This window comes from Vigna umbellata, chromosome 4 (genome assembly GCF_029865625.1).
Source record: "Vigna umbellata cultivar VRB3 chromosome 4, Vumbellata_1.0, whole genome shotgun sequence".
NCBI classification, from domain to species: domain Eukaryota; kingdom Viridiplantae; phylum Streptophyta; class Magnoliopsida; order Fabales; family Fabaceae; genus Vigna; species Vigna umbellata.
This window is the reverse complement of record NC_142168.1, coordinates 33,098,085-33,112,375: the sequence shown is the minus strand read 5'-3', so window position 1 is coordinate 33,112,375 and position 14,291 is coordinate 33,098,085. Positions and strand designations below refer to the sequence as shown.

At 34.9% G+C, this 14,291-nt stretch overlaps 1 protein-coding gene across 1 annotated transcript; it reads left to right on the top strand.

Moving 5' to 3' along the window:
* The first annotated feature begins 8,115 nt into the window (after positions 1 to 8,115).
* Positions 8,116 to 12,951, top strand: LOC148199942 (pentatricopeptide repeat-containing protein At3g03580-like). Its single transcript, XM_088112071.1, has 4 exons — positions 8,116 to 8,517; positions 8,736 to 8,879; positions 9,156 to 9,265; positions 9,651 to 12,951. Exons 1-4 carry the CDS (start codon positions 8,239 to 8,241, stop codon positions 12,655 to 12,657), a joined length of 3,540 nt encoding a protein of 1,179 aa, XP_087968197.1. The 5' UTR covers positions 8,116 to 8,238; the 3' UTR covers positions 12,658 to 12,951.
* Positions 12,952 to 14,291: the final 1,340 nt, after the last annotated feature.

The following is a 14,291-nucleotide window of genomic DNA, read 5'->3' as shown; positions in this document are numbered from 1 at the left end:
GGTGGCGCTTGATATCGGAAGTGACTTGTTCTGGGCACCCTGTGATTGCACAAGATGTCTTGCTACTGATAGCCCAGCCTTTGCTTCGGTATGTTTTATTTTCCTTTTTTTGTGACCGAAATGAAGTTGTTCCTATAGTATATTGTTGTTGATTATAGGGTTTTTCTCTAATTGGCTTTTTAAGGGCATGTTGCAAGAAGGACACTTCTTTTAACATTGCATTGAATAAATGATTTTATTATTAGAAGAAATGTATCTAGTTAGATGCGTGTGTGGTGTAGTGAGGTTTTGGTTGATCTATTTTTCATATCGAGTGTTTTGTTGCTCTATTTGTTTTATTTGATAAAGATTTTATTTGAGTGCCTTGTGTTTACGGTGGGTTTAAATGTTGATTGAAAAGTAGAATGTCATTACACATTGGGTGATTGTATGTTTTATTGAAATGTAGTGTAAATGTGAGTGGTTTGAGTCGCACTTGATGAATTATGTAATTTATGTTAAATTCCATCAAGTTTGGTGTTGATGAAATGGTAAGTAGTTTGTGTTTGGGTTCTAGAAATTTTCATTATATGCTCTGTTTTGCCTGTTCATAAACTGATTTGGGAAAAGGGTATAGTGACGTTGCGCACTTGATGAATTATGTAATTTATGTTAAATTCCATCAAGTTTGGTGTTGATGAAATGGTAAGTAGTTTGTGTTTGGGTTCTAGAAATTTTCATTATATGCTCTGTTTTGCCTGTTCATAAACTGATTTGGGAAAAGGGTATAGTGACATTGAATCTATCAAGTGAAAGAGAGAGAGTGGGGGGAGTGGTTCTGTGATCTTGTTGGAAGTTTAGACGTCTTAGAATTTACTAGAATTTAAGTGAAGTGCTTATTAATGGCTTTGAGTCTTTTTTTTTCTTATTTCCTAGATGTTTCACGTGACTATATCTTTGGTTGTTTAAGTGCAGCCAGCATATGATGCCTTTATGTTTTCCTTCGGAGGAGTTATCTGTTTGGACTAAAGTATGGTTGAAAACTAGTAATAGGTTGGCGGAAAGTGGTTACAAGTATGATTCATAGTATGTTGATTTAAAATGAATAATCTTATTATCCGATACATGCTTAATTGAACTAGATTAGGTTGTCTAAATTTATTAAATCTGAGAATAACAGTAATCATCTTATCTTCAATCTGTTTAATAACCTTAACCTCAATGTGTTTTGATATGTGTTAACTGATTTAGATTTCATAAGTTAAGTAATGGGTTAATGAATTAGGTGCATTATTTTAAAAAGTTCAGACTGTATCTCTCGGTGCATGAGGAATACAATATTTTTTAGTACAAAATTGGTTACAATATCTCTGCATCTTTACTATGACCGTGCATATAGGCCATGCTTCTCAGTACTGCAGACCCTTTATCTTTTTCCCTTGAATCTTTATACCAAATCATACAACTAGCCTCGAGGTGCATCATTGTTCCACTTCAACTTTTCGCTTTTTCTTTTCTTTAAAACAAAAATTCGAATTGTGGCTATAGTGGGACAATCCTCTTCTCTTTGTTTACAATCATCTTCTCTTTGTTTATTCATTACAAGACTTTATTCTGACCAAGGCTTGGTCTTACTCCAGTTACAGTAATAACTTTGTCCTAGTTCTCGCACCATTTCAATCAATTAAGTATCTTCATTCTACATGTAAAATGGTTGGAACTGTGACCTCCTAAGGCTGTCACGTTTTGCAGCATAGTTCTGCCTTCTTTCCTTTCCTTTCAAATGCATACATCATGCTTCATTAAGTCAAACAAATTGTTTCAGCCAAAGGCTTGCTCCTCTGCGTGGTTTACACGTATGAATTAATTAGCCTATGTTTTACTATTTAAACTTTTTCAAAGAAAAATATTTGAAATATAAGTCAAACCAAACCCCTAATCATTTAGTAGACAATCATTACTAATTTTAAATTACAGAAATTTTATTTTCGTTATATTTAAACCTTTTATTCTTATTATTAGTGGTAAAAGTTTATTGTCCTTTAACATTTTTATATTTGTAACATACTGAATAATTACTACTGTTATACTAATAAAAGAACAGTATAAAATTATTTGTTTTGATGGAGTTAAATACATTAATTAAATTTATTGAATAACTATACAAATTGGAAATTATATGGAAAATTCAATTATTTATAAATATCAATGTTATTTGTGCTTACTTGTATAGTTATCCTCGAGTGAAAAACATTTTTAAGTGCCAGCTTTCTAATATGTGGAAGGTCAAAAACATTCTTACATTCTAGATATGCAAGTTTTGTGTCTTGTCCCCTGCTTTGTTTCTCAATTAAAAACGTTGTATTTGCAGGATTTTGACCTTCAAATATACTACATTAACTTTGAATTTTTTATACTTTCTGATGTTAATAATGGTGTTGGATTGGATGTAAAGTAAAAAGCTTAGAATATTTATATTGCCCATGGGTGCTGAAAGTAAGGTTGTTGTTAGGCGTTATGATAGTTAGTGTCTTAATTTTGACTTTGGGTATTTAAATTACTGGTTTTGGTCTTGAAGATATATATATTAATACACTTAAAATTGGTAGTAGGTGTAGGGTTGATGATGCATGTTACTCGATGATGTCATATGATGGTTTATATATGTATAATTGTTACAGTTATTAGTTAATGGAGTTGGACTGAAAATTCTCGTGTGGGTATGGTCTTTACTTTAAATTTTTTTTCCAAACTCACTTAATGCTTCAATGTAATGATTTTTCGTTTTCCAGCATTATTAGTAAGAAGAAACAATTGTTTGATAACTTATTACTCTTCATATTGATAATCAGTGGAATATATAGCTTTGGTTCTTTTGCAGCTATTGTGCATCACTTATTATTCTTAAATTTTCGCACAGATACCCTTAAGTTTGTCTGTGTGTGCACGTTTGCATAGCTTGTTGAAACTTTTAATTTCCTATTTTCAGCTGGGGAAATCATGGGTCGAATCTGACAGAGGAGGAGCTTGAAACACATTCCATATCAGCTTGGAAAGAAAGAAAGTGTTATCTGAATAGGCAGAACAATGGAGCTGTGTTTTCCGGACGTTTTATCCATGTAAGTTTTTTTATGGTCGTACTTGCTTAGCTTGGGAGCTGTTGCTGATATGCATTTGGGTGTTTAATGGACTGCATTTTCTCTGGGGTGTGTATGGCTGTTTTAAGAGGTTTCACATAAATCACTTGGGATGTATCGGAGGTTCTTATTAGATGGTAGTTTCTTCTGCTGTATTCAACATTTAAGCATGTACTGTCGTATATTGAGTTATATTTTTCTTTTGTTAAAGCAAACCAAAAAAGAAATGGTCGTGCCTGCAAGTTGGTGATTACTGAGCGTCTATTGGTTATGTTTTTGTATCTTCTCGTCATTGTTAAACTTATCTAGTACTTATAATTTTTTGGAGGTTTTTTTCCTAATATTAAATTATAAATGTGAGCGATGTCAGGTTTTTTAGCCTCACGGAATTTGTGGTTTTGATTTTCAATATTGATGTTTGCATTATTGTCGGTGATGGGTGCCCAACTTTCTCGAGGTAGCATTTGATTTCCAAAATTTCTCCTAGAATAGTGTATCTTTTGATTGGAGATTGAGAGTTTGTTGAATTAAGAAATTTACACGTGAATTACAAAAGTGACAGTTATATCTGGTTGTATAAAAATGTTTTTTTTTCAAATTGTGATTTGTGCAGTTTTTCATGATGAGAAAGTGCCTATGTTTGGCAAACTGTGTATCTAAGTTTTATCGTATGCTTATTTCATATTCATCGTGTTTTTCACAGGCCGTGACAAATTTTGAGGAGATTCCTTTTCACTTTATTGATTGCATACATATCCATCTTCGCTCCAAATTAAAGGTGCACACAACTTTCATTCTTTACCTGAATTCTTTTAGTTTATAGTATGATGGTTCATTAGGGTCGAGGGTCGAGGGTAACATGAATAAATAAATAACATACACGTCTTTGTTGCTTTCTATTTTCCATCTCTCCAGTCTTTGTTGCTATATTCCTTTCATCACAAATTTTCGTATTTTTCCATAAAGATATGATCATTCTTAGCAGGTAAACTCGAGTATGTTAGTCTTGCATGTTTGGGCAATTAACAAATTTTGCTAAAGAATATAGATGCCGGACAAAACAGTTAATGTAACGTAGGCATCACCCCTTAGACATTACTTGTAGTTCTTATATGCATTACATAACCAACCAAAGAGCAAGCTGGTGCTAAAATTCATTTCTCGCATTTAATTCTTGTATTTACTACGCAACCAGGGAATCTTAATTCTTGACGGTAGAGAATACAATCCAACCTAATGACCACAAACCAAAGCCCGAATTCAAGACCATGAACAAAAACAACTATTTCATTTAGTAAGTTTGGCTACATGGATTATATAACACCATTGGGCTCGTCTAAAACCAAATTGTCCATTAGATCGCTTTCAATGATATCCTTAGTCCCCCGTACCATTTTCACAGGGTTAAAAATCATGCAGTCTACTCTCTAGTGCTTTGAGTGGCCTTCTTTGCACATAATGAACCATCTTAACTGATTTATTTTAATCATTCTTTTCGTCAACATATGTTACTAATAATATCCTTAGTCCCCCTTGCCATTTTCATACGGATAAAAATCATGCAGTCTACTCTCTCATTGGTGCTTTGAGTGGCCTTCTTTGCACACACTAAACCATCTTAACTGATTTTTCTTAATCATCTTTTCTTCAATATATGTTACTAATATTTCCCTGTATACGTTCATCCCTTATCCTCTTGCATCATGAAGCATTGTCTTAACCTTCTCGATTTTGCTCCTTCCACTTTTTTCTCATGCACTTTGAAAATCCACGATTCACCACCAGAGTGTAGCACCAGGATAAAACTTTATTTTGAGCTTATTAAGTATTTTGTGGTCCCAAATAATCCAATGCCTTTCTCCATTTTAACCACTCATCTTGTATCTTGTGTGTATCATATTCATTAATTTTCAATCATCTTGTAATACAGATTTTAGATACAAAACTTAGAAACTAGTGATATGACATCTTCCATTTGTAAAGTCGGTAACTTGAGATATGACCATACTTTGTTTTACTCTTAAGTAAAACCCTTTAATTTCAGAATCTCTTTCCAAAGCTCAAGTTAACAGTTAACGTCTTCCTTTAATTCATTAATTAGAATTGTATCATCTGCAAATAGTATGCATTTACAGATAATCTTTTGTTTGTTCTTGCAAACAACAAAAGTCATGGCTAAGCTCCAATGTTAACTTTTCCTTAAGTAAAGTTATTATAATCTTTCCTGTAGGAGTTATCACGCTCACAAGTCTTGTATAGCTTTTGTATAAGCCACGTGAACATCATCTCTTCCATAGCCTTTTACAATTGAAGCCATGTTAATCTCTTTGCTTTTTCACTTTTCCATAAGTTTCTATAGAAGATAGATAGCTTCTATTTTAGTCCTTCTACACATAAAACCTAATTAGTTTTCAACGAAGCCTAATCACTTTTTTTCACATAATTTCATAGCATGTTCACATCACAAGTTTTATCATTCCCTTGTAGTAACCTCTCCAAAGGAGGTTAGCAGTACCTTGTGCTTCCCTGTCACTTCTTCTAATAATTTTTAATTGTCAAAAATGTTATCATCCTTGAACTGTCACTTGTTGATTCTTGTTTTTTTTTTCTATAATTTTTGTTCATACCTTTATGATGCTTGGAAAGAACATTAAGGATCAATACCCTATCTTATGTAGCAAGACTTTCTTTAAAATAAGTGATTTAATCTTGAAATTGAGAAGTTTTTATTCGTATTTAGCCCTCGAAAACCAAAACTACCATGATCTCCTATAAATTACTAGCGTTTGTCTATTTAGATTTTACGAATGAGAATATATTTGTTTTCTTGTGGAGAACTCTAAATCAATCCCTCTTAATCTCTCTAAAACTTTTCTTTCGAAAGTGTGTCTAATCTCCTATTTGTGATGTATAGATATTATTGAAAGTCTCTTAGGCAATCTGTTAGAACAAGTATTAAATCTGGGTAGAAATTAGTTGTTTTGGAAATTAGTAGGAGTTGTACCTAAACAAGTATTAAATCTGGCTCGGTCTTGTCAACTCGGCCATCTGGCCTCCAGTTCTCAGCCATATGGCCTCAAACTCTTAGCCAAATTTGGCCTCCAGCATCCTGCAATTCGGCCTCCAAGGTACGGGTTCGATCTCTACCGTTGGGCCATTTAGCCACAGGTACTTAGCCAAATTTTGCATTCAAGATCCGGCCATCCGTCCTCAAGTCCTGGCCATCTGGTCTCGTCAACTCGGCAATCTGGCCTCCACTACTCGGCCATTTGGTCACCGTCACCATTCAGTCATCAATACCGTTCGGCCATTCAGTTGTTGCTTTAATTTCGTTTGGTTGTCTTGTGTTTAACTCGTTTTCGTTCTGTTCCTTTTAGCTTTCAGCTTTCAGCTTTCGTTCTTGCTTTAATACCCATATTAGCTTTCTTTTTCAAGTCAATTTATCAACACGACCAAGCAACAACAACACAAGGGAGTGACTGGCGAGAAAGACATTTCAATCTTTTAACCAGTCTCACAGGGTATACATGGAAAATGTGGGGTATAGGTAGAAACTATAGGGTGTAGAAAGAAATGGAAATATTAAACCATCATTACACGAGCCCTTTTTTTACATGTGAGCCCAATCTTGATCTTGAAATTGGGTCATTTAGGTCTTAGAATCTCTCATCCGTTATCTCCCTATCCTGGCTGTTTGCTCTGTTGTGTTCTACCGTACTTAATCTTTGTTTTTCCTCATCTTCTGGTAATGGACACACGACAATTATTCTTTTACCTCCATTCACAGTCTCTACCATTATGTTCTGCGGGAGTAACTGTTAGGATATTTATCCTATTTTATCATCATTATAGTGTGTCAAGGGTTACCCTATTTATCATGATTATATTGTGTCTAGGATTATCCTATTTATCATGATTATATTGTGTCTAGGGTTACCCTATTTATCATGTACTTATGTATCAATTTATTCTTATAAATAGAAGATTGTGAGAGGGATCAATTAAGCCCTCTAGAATTATTTTACAGTTTCAATCTTAAGTTGGTATCAGAGCGGATCGATCCCTGTGTTGACCATTGGAATGCTCTTATTCGCATTCTAAGGTATGTAAAGAAGGCTCTCGGGCAAGGATTGTTATATGAAGATAAAGGAAGCATTCAGGTCTCTAGGTATTGCGATGCAGATTGGGCAGGTTCACCTCTTGATAGACGGTCTACTACAGGATATTGTGTTTTTCTGGGAGCATGAAAAAGTAAGAAACAGAATGTAGTAGCTCGATCAACCGCGGAAGCCGAGTATAGGGCAATGACATCACTAACATGTGAACTTATATGGGTGAAACAATTCCTTCAAGAGGTTAAATTTTGTGACATCCATACTATGAAGATGGATTTCGACAATCAAGCTGCTCTCCACATTGCATCAAATCCAGTGTTTCACGAGAGGACTAAACATATAGAAATTGATTGTCATTTTGTTCGTGAAAAGTTGTTGACCAAAGAAATATGTACTGAGTTTATTGGGTCAAACGATCAACTTGCAGATGTATTGACCAAGTCATTAAGGGGTCCTCGGATTGAGTTTATTTGTTCCAAGCTTGGTACATACAATTTGTATGCTCCAGCTTGAGGGGGAGTGTTAGGATATTTATCCTATTTTATCATCATTATAGTGTGTCAAGGGTTACCCTATTTATCATGATTATATTGTGTCTAGGATTACCCTATTTATCATGATTATATTGTGTCTAGGGTTACTCTATTTATCATGTACTTATGTATCAATTTATTCTTGTAAATAGAAGATTGTGAGAGGGATCAATTAAGCCCTCTAGAATTATTTTACAGTTTCAATCTTAAGTGTAACTATTCATCTTAGCTCAAATTTGAGTGTTTTTCTTTTTGACCAATTTTGAATTTTTTATTTTTGTTTTCCAATCCGTTTCCTCTAAAGGTCTGAATCTTTTGTTTGAATTCTGAACTTAAGGGTTCTCAAGGAAAATTCGTTACTGGGTATCCGTTATCTAATTTTTATATCATAAACACAAAATCAACAACCATGTCCCTGTTCCTAAAATCTCTGCCTTTGATGACCTCCCGCACCAGACCATCTTTAGTTTTTCTATGCAGAGTTTCCAACACAGGTATATTGCCACTTTCCAGAACCAGAACAGTGGTTTCCGTTTCTGCCTCCACAACCCCTTCAACACAACCACTTCTAATGCTAAGCCACCTTTGGCCCTCACTGAATCCATTGAGTGGATCAACAAGACTGCTTTATGTGGTGAATTGTCTTCAAATGATGTGGGAAAAAGGGTACAACTTTGTGGTTGGGTTGCCCTTCACAGGGTCCATGGTGGCCTCACATTTCTTAATCTCAGAGACCACAGTGGAATTGTTCAGGTATTGTTCAAGTACTTGCCTGTTTTCGAATAGTTGGTTTTCTTCATCATTTTTTCCTTGGAGTTTTATTGGCACCGGAATGTTTACTCAGCCTCATTCATTTCAAAAAAGTTTTTGTATTACCTATGCTTCTTTTGTACTTCTCTGTTATGCATTTACTACTTTACTGTTGTTTGTAATTGTACTTGGTGTTTATTCTAAATAAGCTTGAATTTCAGGTAACAACCCTTCCAGATGAATTTCCAGATGCCCATTCTGCTATCAATGACCTGAGGCTTGAGTACGTGGTTGCCATTTACGGTGTTGTCAGGTCTAGGCCAAGCGAGTCAATCAACAAGAAGATGAAAACAAGTTCCATCGAGGTACATATTATTAATAAGAGTAAATTTCATTTTGGTATTGAATTGGCAACAATTTGTTTCCTGAAGATTTTTTTTTATATATGAAAGCTCTTTACTTATTAACTTATTTATTTCTCCAAATCTTCTTCATGTTCCTTGCTTGTTATTCTGTGAATAAGTGCTTTGTACAGAAGTGATTGGTTTCTGGACTCTGAAGATCTGTTGTTTTCTTTTTTGTTTGGAATGTTCTATTTATTTATATCAACCACTTTTGATTTATGTATATATGTGTATCAGGTTGCTGCTCGTAGAGTTCAAGTGCTAAACTCTGTAAATTCGAAGTTACCATTCTTGGTTACTACGGCAGATAATGCAAAAGGTTCTCTTAAAGAAGAAATCCTTTTGAGGTAACTAGCTGTCAAGTTACATGATATTCACAATTGCTTATTTGTATTTACATATGCTGGTTGGTTTCTTGTAGAGTTTGGTAATGATTAGAGTTTGGTAATGGAAAATAACTTTTATTCTTTAATTTTCTTGAGTCACATTGTTGGTGCATTTAATTTTATGGGGTTTAGGTCTTCAAGGAATTCTCGTTAGTTTTATGGTCTAAATTTACACACTAGAAAGTCATTTATTTAGTTATCAAATATTTGATTTATCTTTAGCTTTTGTAGAAAGAAATGAAAGAATTTTTTGGTTGAACCATCCAAGTTTTTTTCATTATACCTATTCATCATTGTTTCTTGTATGTCTATATGGGAGATCCATTGCTTATAAGTCTTTTTGCAGATATCGGTGTCTTGACTTGAGGCGGAAACAAATGAATTTCAACATATTGAGCATCGGCAACCATCCTAACCGGCAAGTTTCATGTTTTCATCAAAAGGGGTTTTCCATAATCACTGACTTCATTCTTGGGAAAGCACTGCACGCATTTTGTGTGAAGGGTGTCCTTCAACTGGGCACATTCCATGCAAACACCTTGATCAACATGTACTGTAAGTTTGGTTGCCTCAAACACGCGCAATACGTGTTCGATAAAATGCCTGAGACCAATGAAGCTTCTTGGAACAACATGATGTCGGGGTTTGTTCGAGTGGGGAGGTACCATGAATCAATGAGATTCTTCTGCCAGATGCTTGAGCATAGTGTCAGGCCAAATAGTTATGTGGCTGCTAGTTTGGTGACTGCTTGTGATAGGTCGGGTTGCATGGCTGAAGGGGCACTTCAGGCTCATGCCCTTGTGGTCAAATGTGGTTTGGTGAGTGACGTATTTGTTGGCACGAGTTTGCTGCACTTTTATGGTACATGTGGTCGGGTTTCTGAGGTTGACAAACTATTTCAAGAGATTGAGGAACCTAATACAGTGTCTTGGACTGCTTTGATGGTTGCTTATGCATATAATGGGTGTTTAGAGGATGTTCTGACTGTTTATCAGTGTTTGAGACACAATGGAGTGTACTGTAATGAAAATGCAATGGCTACAATTATTAGGTCTTGTGGGATGCTCGGAGATAAGAAGTTGGGTTATCAGGTGCTCGGTAGTGTGATCAAATTTGGACTGGATATTACTGTGTCTGTGGCGAACTCCCTTGTTTCTATGTTTGGTAATTTTGATAGCATAGAAGAGGCGTCTTGTGTGTTTGATGAAATGAATGAACGTGACACTATTTCATGGAATTCGATAATTACCGCAATTGTACATAATGGTCATTGCGAAGAATCTCTAGAATATTTTTCTCAGATGCGTTATACTCACATAGAAACAGATTATATTACTATCTCGGCCATGTTACCGGTGTGTGGCTCTACTCAAAATTTGAGGTGGGGAAGAGGGCTTCACGGTATAGTAGTAAAATCTGGACTGGAATCGAATATCTGTGTGTGCAATAGTCTTCTAAGTATGTATTCCCAGGCTGGAAAATCGAAGGATGCAGAGCTTGTATTTCATAGAATGGCTGAGAGGGATATAATTTCATGGAATTCCATGATGGCAAATTATGTAGAGAATGGAATGTATCCATGTGCCCTGCAACTTTTGATTGAGATGCTCCAAACAAGAAAGGAGAAGAACTATGTAACTTTCACTACTGCATTATCTGCATGTTATAATTTAGAAAAATTAAAGATGGTTCATGCCATGGTGATTCTTCTTGGTCTCCATCCCAATTTAATCATAGGTAATGCATTGGTTACCATGTATGGGAAATTTGATTCGATGGCCGAAGCACAACGGGTGTGCAAAATTATGCATGAGAAAGATGAAGTAACATGGAATGCACTAATAGGTGGACATGCAGATAACAAGGAAACTAATGCGGCAATTGAAGCCTTTAATTTATTGAGAAAAGAAGATGTACCTGTAAGCTACATTACCATTGTTAATCTTCTCAGTGCTTGTTTGTCTCCCGATAACCTTTTGGAACACGGAATGCCCATTCATGCACATATAGTAGTAGCGGGCTTTGAATTAGATACATTTGTCCAAAGCTCCCTAATTACCATGTATGCCCAATGTGGTGATCTTAATACAAGTAACTATATTTTTGATGAATTAGCTAACAAGAATTCTAGTACTTGGAATGCCATTGTGTCTGCAAATGCTCATTATGGACCTGGTGAGGAGGCACTAAAGCTTATAGTAAAGATGAGGAATGACGAGATTCATTTAGATCAGTTTAGCTTCTCCGTAGCTCTTGCCATTATTGGAAACTTAACTTTACTGGATGAAGGTCAGCAGCTTCATGGTTTGATCATCAAACACGGGTTTGACACCAATGATTACGTGTTAAATGCAACAATGGATATGTATGGAAAATGTGGGGAAATTGATGATGTTTTTAGGATCCTTCCCCAACCAAGAAGCAGGTCACATAGATCTTGGAACATTTTAATATCAGCATTAGCTAGGCATGGTTTTTTCCAACAGGCTAGGGAAGCCTTTCATGAGATGCTTGATCTAGGACTGAGACCAGATCATGTCACTTTTGTTTCACTTTTGTCTGCATGCAGCCATGGGGGTTTGGTGGATGAGGGCCTTGCATACTTCTCTTCAATGTCTACCGAATTCTGTGTCCGCATTGGAATAGAGCATTGTGTATGCATAATTGACCTTCTTGGGCGAGCAGGAAGGCTTGTTGAGGCTGAAAGTTTCATTAATAAGATGTCAGTTCCACCAAATGACCTTGTGTGGCGTACACTATTGGCTTCTTGTAAAATACATGGCAATTTGGAGCTTGCAAGGAAAGCTGCTCACCGCCTTTTCCAACTTGATTTATCAGATGATTCAGCCTATGTTCTTTATTCAAATGTATGTGCATCAACGAGAAGGTGGGGAGATATGGAGAATGTAAGAAAGCGAATGGAATCACACAACATAAAGAAGAAACCTGCCTGTAGTTGGATCAAGTTGAAAAACCAGGTTACTACTTTCGGAATGGGGGACCAGTATCATCCACAAAATGCACAAATTTATGCAAAGTTGGAAGAACTCAAAAAGATCATTACAGAGGCTGGATATGTGCCTGATACTAGTTATTCATTGCAAGATACAGATGAAGAACAAAAGGAGCATAACCTTTGGAACCATAGTGAGAGAATTGCCCTTGCATTTGGGTTGATCAATGGTCCAGAAGGCTCACCTCTTAGAATTTTTAAGAATCTCCGTGTCTGTGGTGACTGCCACTCTGTTTTCAAGATGGTTAGTCAAACAATTGGCAGGAAAATCATATTAAGGGATGCATACCGGTTTCACCATTTCAGTAATGGCATGTGTTCCTGTTTGGACTACTGGTAAGGCATTGGATTTTTTTGGCTGAAGTAGTTGAAAGATGTTTAACTTAGAAATTAAATAGATAGATGAAAATTGGGGGATTTTCAAGTATTTGGGTTTACCCTAACGACAAAAGCTTGTGAAAATATATGGTTTGCAGTTTTCAGGAATTTATTTTACATTGTGTTGCAGCTGGGTGTATTACTAAAGAAAAAGAGCCACACGTTATACATTTTCTTTACAAAGCTTCAAGTTTTCATGTTGAAAAACGTATAGCTAGCTGCATTAAGGAATCCAGGTGTTCACTATATTGAAATGGCACCATTAGTTTTTATTCTTTGTTATTTATTTTTTCTATTTGTTCGTGTTTGAACTAAGAATGTAGATTAGCCTTTTTGTCTGTTGTCCAAATTGTCGTAATTGATTCATTAGTTTACTTAATTTGATTTTTGTGACGAAGATCACCTTAGTTTACGTTGAAACCAGAGAAAATTCCATCATTATTTTTCTCCTAAAAAAGTTACTAGTGAGAACGATTGAAAGACGAAAATGTGAATGATAATAAACTATATCCATCCAATTTTTTTTTTATTTGAATAGATTTTGGAGAGAATGATTGAATGAATTTGAAGATAAATTTGTTGTTTATTTAAATGAATTTTGGAGATAAGTGAAAATAGATTTATAATTAAAAATCAATGTGTCTAAATTTTTCTTTTAAGAAACTCATCAGTCTGTACTTTTAAGAATAAAAATCATATGTATATTTATTTTATTTTTTTAATAATTCTAATTTAGATGACAATACATGTTAACAGTAATTAAAAAGAAATGTTAGCATAACACTTATTTGAAGAGGTGGATATAAGTATTTAACATGCTTACTAAAATAGAGTGACTTTCTAATAAAAGAAAACTTTTAGAAATATCATAAATTTATCTTTGATTATTATTTCGTATAATTCTAAAATAACACCATTTTCATTTCATATTTTTCTCTCACTTTTATTTTTACCCTTTCATTTAGAATTGATTATATATCATGTTGTACCTTTCTTATGATTGTTTCTGTTGTTAAGTTCTTCGGTTTTTTTAACCAATCTATTCTTCTTTAATATATATATATAAACCCTACTTCTTTTCACATATTAATCACATTAAGCTTGATGTGACAACCCTCTATTACCATATTACATTCAACAATAAATTCTAAAGGCAATATAGTCATAAATAATTTTTTGTATTTGTAAAAAGAAAAGTATAAAGTAGTGAATGATAACATCAATGCATTGTGCATATAACCAAATTGTTATTTTTTTTCTATTTGTATCACCATGTTTGGTGTTGTCCCACTCCATACTAGAATGTTCCTTTTCACTAACCTACAATTGTTATGACTCCACGTACAACTTTTTAGACATGTCACCCTCTACTCATTCAACATCGTTCTGCAAGCTTGCTCTGTGATCGCTCGGTGAAGGCTTAGGATATGTGCAATTCAGTCTCCTTAATACCGTTCGGTCAGGCCTTCAGAGGACCGTTTGGTCATTAGTGCTAGGTCATTTAGTGTAAGCTTTCATAGACTGTTCGGTATATGCGTCCACAGACCGTTCGGTTCTTTGATGCTCGGCCATATTGTTCAACACTGCTCATCTGGT